Here is a 5820-nt window from a genome sequence, read left to right on the forward strand (position 1 = left end):
TCGCCCCGCGCTCCGCGTCGGAGCGCGGCGCAGTGTGATAACCGCCTAGCTTATGAAAATAAGAGTGAATTAAGATTTTTAGGTTACATGGAAGCTGCCTGAAGGTACTAAAAGCTTAGGTATGATCAAATTTCGAAAATACTAGAAAGAGGAAAACACTAAAAATATTACAACCAAAAAGAATACTATGCGAAACAGATAATGTACAAAATCTGTTGATGATTGATGACGTCAATATGACAGAAAATCATTCTGATTTATTTTTACACAGTTCTTTCATTTTTGCTTTATTATTTTTTGAATTTTATTTGCTAAGCACGTTGTGTATTTATTTATTATACCCAAAGGATTCTGTAAGAGTGTTTCGTGCTGCTATTGAAATATCTAAATACATCTTTCTAAGCCCAAAAAATCCTTATGGCAAATTACGACAGAGCCATCACGGTCTTCTCCCCTGATGGCCAACTCCTCCAGGTCCAATACGCCCAAGAGGCAGTCAGGCGAGGGTCCGCAGCCGTGGGGGTGAGAGGACCAGAGGTCATAGTGCTGGGAGTAGAGAAGAGAACAGTGGCACAGCTGCAGGACGAAAGAACGGAGAAGAAGATAGTTCCGCTGGATGAGCACGTCACTCTGGCTTTTGCTGGACTGAGGGCTGACGCTCGAGTCCTGATTTCCAGGTGAAAAATAAATTTTACTTTAAGCCAAATAGGTTACTAAACCTTTGTTTGTCACCTGTCATCCGCTTTGCAATGGAGGGAAATCGAACCTTAACTTCGTGGTAAAAAGCTCATTGAAGAATTAATTAAATTATCACCGGGCAACTTTCAAATTCCACTGTCCACCGTGTCTCTCTAAACACTCGACATTGGCAAAACCAGTGTGCTGTAAATTCGCACCATTGAAGCCATTAGACAGAATAATAATAATAATACTGTGTTCTTCTGATTAATTTCCCCTGGGACAAACTTGACCTTCACTATTTGGGTTTTTATTGGCGGTCAAGCTGTGGATCCTGGCTACAAACGAGTTGTAACGGTGGGAACGAGAGAATAGTCCCGTGTATAAGCCAAGTAGAGTAAATATTTGAGAATAATTTAGGCGGTGTCAGAACTTGATCTCATTGAGTTAAACAGTCTTTTTAAGATTTCAGGTGAAGTAGTAAGGCGCGACTTTTTCTAACTGCTGATTTGACTTTTGAAACGCCTGGCAAAGCATTAAAGAGTAAAACCTAATAAATAGACTGGCATATAACATTCCAATATCGTACGATATTATCGAAAACAACATTTACTTATTTCAATGATCATATTTAAAAAAAATATCATCCTTGAATTACGAAAGATACATTTTTAAAGATCAGATCTGACCTACTTGTTCTTAATAAAGTCATTCTTATAACAATCAAAGGCTCCTTTTAAAGTTATTTTCATGACTCAGACTCGTAAAAAGTATGATACATTTAATACAACAGTGATAATAATGTCATTGTCGGTTACATAAAGATTACATTTTATATGAATGGAAAACAATTTTGAACTTACGCATTTTGGAGTTTATTTTTGCGATGTAGATAACCTTGATTCATCTCATGCATTAACTTTAAGACAAGGTTGTACCTACCTTATGAAGTAGGTAGAAAAACAATTTGTTACAAGTTTTTTAAGACCGTCTTACTCCCGGTTTCCAAATTGATATTTTTAGCCATTTTCTACTTAGCCTTTAACTTCATACTTTAGTATAATAAAATGAGCACGCTGAAGCTAAAAATCTCTGTTCAGAAACCGGGGGTTATTAGAAACTTATTAATTAAGCTTTGAGTATCCTACTCATCATGAATTATTTCGTTGCTGGTCCAATGACAGTTTAACTTTCCCCCGGGACAAACTTGACCTTCACTGGTTGGGTTATTGGCGGTCAAGCTGTAGATCCTGGCTACACAGGAGTTGCAGTGGTGGGAAAGAGAGGTGGGAATAGTCCCGTTTACTCATCACGAATTAATAGGTTTCTAACTTGGTAAACAGGACAGGACTTCTTTACAGGTTTCCTCTTAGCATTCACGTGTTTTTTATTTTACTTTAAGGGCCCAAATAGAATGCCAGTCCCATCGTCTAACAGTGGAGGACCCGGTCACCACAGAGTACATAGCGAGATACATAGCTGAGATGAAGCAGAGGTACACACAGAGCAACGGGCGAAGACCTTTTGGGATCTCCTGCCTGGTGGGGGGGTTTGACTTCGATGGCAACCCGCATCTGTACCAGACTGAGCCTTCGGGGATCTACTATGAGTGGAAGGTATGATTGAAGCTTCTTAAAGACCGCAGGGTCATTTTATGTAACTTTTGAACCTGGCTGTAAAGTTCAAAAATGTGATAACCACCATACAGCATACAGCCGCGTAGCCGTTGCATTATTAGAGATTACGCGGCCCTAATAAGATTTTTACTTTCTCAAAAAATAATCAGAACTATTGGAGCGTCATTAACTGGCAGCTGCTTTACCCTTAGTTTTTTTGCAGTAACAATTGTAGCTATACATATTATTCAAATTTAAAGCTTTCTTTTATGTAATATTGTTTACACATAAATAAAATAATGAGCATTTTTTGGTATTTTACACTGCGCCATCAAGCCCCAAACTAAAGGAACTAAAAGCATAGCTGGTACTATGAGTATCGTACTGCTGACCATAAAAAGTATTTAGTAAAAGCCCATAGACTACTGCACTTTCGGTTGCCATTTTGACCACAGGCAGGGTCCATAGGCCGATGCGACAAGACAGTAAGGGAGTTCTTAGAACAGAACTACAAGCCGGAGCTGGTGACGACCGACCAAGGAACTGTGAAGCTGGCGATAAAGGCCCTGCTGCAAGTCCAGTCGCGAGGAGCGAGGAATCTTGATGTAAGTAAATTGGAATTGTTGTAAATAAAATTTCATCATCATTCTCAAGATATATGACGTCACGGTGAAGAGGTTGACGTTGAACGTTCCGCATGCGAGGTCTCATTTAAGCGGTCGTACTATAGAAGAAGTAAATTAACTAAATCACCCACCCTCGCACACACATGCACACACACACACACCCCCCCCACTGTTTTGCTCTCACAAACTCACTCTTGCACCCTGGAATTTTGAACATTTTATATTGTGTAACAAGACCTGAAACAAATTACTTTTTCTTTTTTATAATTTAAATTGATTTAATTAATTAATTTTTATGTTATTTTATTTAATTTAATAAAAATAGGCTGAAAAGTAATGTATGTATATCTAAAGTCATAATTATTATTTATATTGTCAATTAATGTTAAATTAATATGGAGAGCGGGGATATTCTACCACAAGTATTTATTTACTTAAAAGAATTCCTCGATCGCAATATAGAAATGTAAAAACACCTGGTTATGAATAAAGAAATTTGAATTTGAATTCTCATCAGGTCATGCGTTAAGACTGACTATAGTCTGGTCTGCGAGCACGTAGAATTTCACAAATCACAAAATTCTACGAGCTCAAAGACCGGGCTTTAGACTAACTCACTTAACATCAGGTGCTACTGCGGTCAAATACCTGTTCTTCATAAAAAATCATCATCATGAAGATTTTGATCTTCAGTCTCCAGTATCAAGACCAAGACTTGCAAGACCAAGATCTGCAGAAGCAAGACCTTCTCCAATTATTTACCAGAGACAAAATAGAGCATTTGGCCCAATTCACCAGAGGCAAATAGAGGATTTGGCATATAATACACTCCCAACGCTGACCAGACAGCTTGAGAAAACTTGATCACATATTTCGCCCATTAGTCACCTCTTATGACATCCATGGGAATAGTGGGAGTGGATAAAACACACAGCTAATATACATAGATAAAATATATCCCTGAAAATCTTAATCAAAAAAACTTTTAAGCCGGGTGCTTTTATCAAAAGCTAAGGCCCGGTTTTTTTTTCGTAGTTAATCAATAGTCAAATTTGACAGATGTCAAACGACAAGTGGTTAAATATCAGAAAAAAATGTTTTTCGAACAATGGATAGCCAATTTTTTAACTATTAGTTATCATTTTGTTAATATTTAACCATTGGTAGCAAAATTTAACTACCTATTTGTTATTTTAACTATGAATCAATAAACTGGGCCTAAGTTATTTAAAAAAAAAAAAGTTATTTTAAGCTAAACTCTTGGTCTGCAACCGGCATTTTTTATTTGTTTTTTAGATAGCCGTCATCAAAAGACGCCAGCCCGTAAAGATGTTGAACGAAGAAGAAATCAACACTGTGATACAAGAAATAACGAGAGAGAAAGAAGAGGCTGAGAAAGAAAAAAAGAGGCAGTTGTAGCAATGTTTTAATTTTTTAGAGCGTTTTATAAGATTTTTATTTTATTTTTATAGTTCAAAATATATTTACGAGAAGTAAGTCGGTAGCATTTTCATTATCACTAGTATAGCATCCTAGAGTATATCTTTGACTAGGTCTGATTAACCTGCTAGGATTTCTGTCTGGATTAGTGGCCTTGACCTTGTACTGAACACAAGACTAAAATTTATGTTTTTGAGACACTATCCACGTGCGTTTTATATGAGCAAAAAAGTTAGTCCAAAAAAGTAAATTTTTAAAAACATTTGTTCGTGAAGTGGATCTTATCATCTATTTTTTCAACAAAATCTAGGCTCGGAGTCTTTATTATGTACGATGTTCTAATCTTTTATATCTTTATTACATTATTGTATTTATTTAATGCACATGAATCGATTACGAACTACAGTCTCATTGATAGATTTGGTTCAAAGGGAAGGGGAAGGGAATGTTAAAATCGTAATCGTGTAGGTAGGTAAATAACAACTTATCAAAAATTCACGGATGTAGACCTCAGTCCTCAGTGTCTACGTGACAAATCCAAGCTGAGTAAATTTTTGTATCGATCGGTGATAAGATATTTAGCCGATAATGTTATCCTTTATAATAATAGGATATTGAAAATCTGAAGTAATATAATATTTGTATGGCGAGCCAGGACCAAGAGTAAATAAAATACAACGATTACGTAAACTAAGCACAACCGAATACTTCGTACTTACAAAAAAAAAATACTTTTTAGTGTAGAATCCAGTTTCTTATATTACCTGAAAACAAAGAAAAACAATCGATTTTGTTCATTTAACCAAAATGAGAAAAGTATCATTTAACGCCATCTATGCGTTACAGCACGAACCACGTTCTCGCTTACTTAATATGCGCACAATACACCGTGTGCCGTTGAACCGTTTTCAGCCGCTGACAATAGAGTGCGGTACATGCAATGAAAGTTGTTTTGCGACTTCGAATTTTTCTCATAAAGTTATTTAAACAATGTAAAATTTGCGAAATTATTATCAATATTAATGCAGCGAGGTTAATATTTAATTCTCTACAAAAAACCTAAGATAGAAGACCAAAAGAAAGTTGTAAGCAAAGACTAGTACTACTGGTTGTAGAAACAATAATAATTATTTAAGTAGTTTTATTTTTAAGTTACAATATGATGCAATAGCAAAGCTCGTAAATAACAACATTTTACTTTTTAATTTTAATATAGTTTGGTTGTAGTCTAGTAGTCTTTTCCGCAACAAATAGTAGGTATTCCGTCATTTCCGCCTGAATCATATAAAATTTTAATTTTTCCTTACATTTTCCTCTCCAAATATTCAATAATGACGAATGTTTAACCTTCTAACCTATTAAAACCTTGACCTTTACAAAATACCTACTACTTATTCATTTTATCATTAACGAATTTCTTTAAACATTACGCATTGAACATTGACAATTTGACATGTAAT

The 5820-nt window shown here is 35.7% G+C and overlaps 1 protein-coding gene across 1 annotated transcript; it reads left to right on the forward strand.

Annotated features, from left to right (window-relative positions):
• The first annotated feature begins 417 nt into the window (after positions 1-417).
• On the forward strand, positions 418-4356 carry LOC114357865 (proteasome subunit alpha type-7-like). The gene is made up of 4 exons (XM_028311652.1): positions 418-677; positions 2081-2294; positions 2750-2899; positions 4217-4356. Exons 1-4 carry the CDS (start codon positions 418-420, stop codon positions 4337-4339), a joined length of 747 nt encoding a protein of 248 aa, XP_028167453.1. The 3' UTR covers positions 4340-4356.
• Positions 4357-5820: the final 1464 nt, after the last annotated feature.

The sequence above is a fragment of the Ostrinia furnacalis genome, unplaced genomic scaffold (assembly GCF_004193835.3).
Source record: "Ostrinia furnacalis isolate ACB-3 unplaced genomic scaffold, ASM419383v2 OfSCF3526, whole genome shotgun sequence".
Classification (NCBI taxonomy): domain Eukaryota; kingdom Metazoa; phylum Arthropoda; class Insecta; order Lepidoptera; family Crambidae; genus Ostrinia; species Ostrinia furnacalis.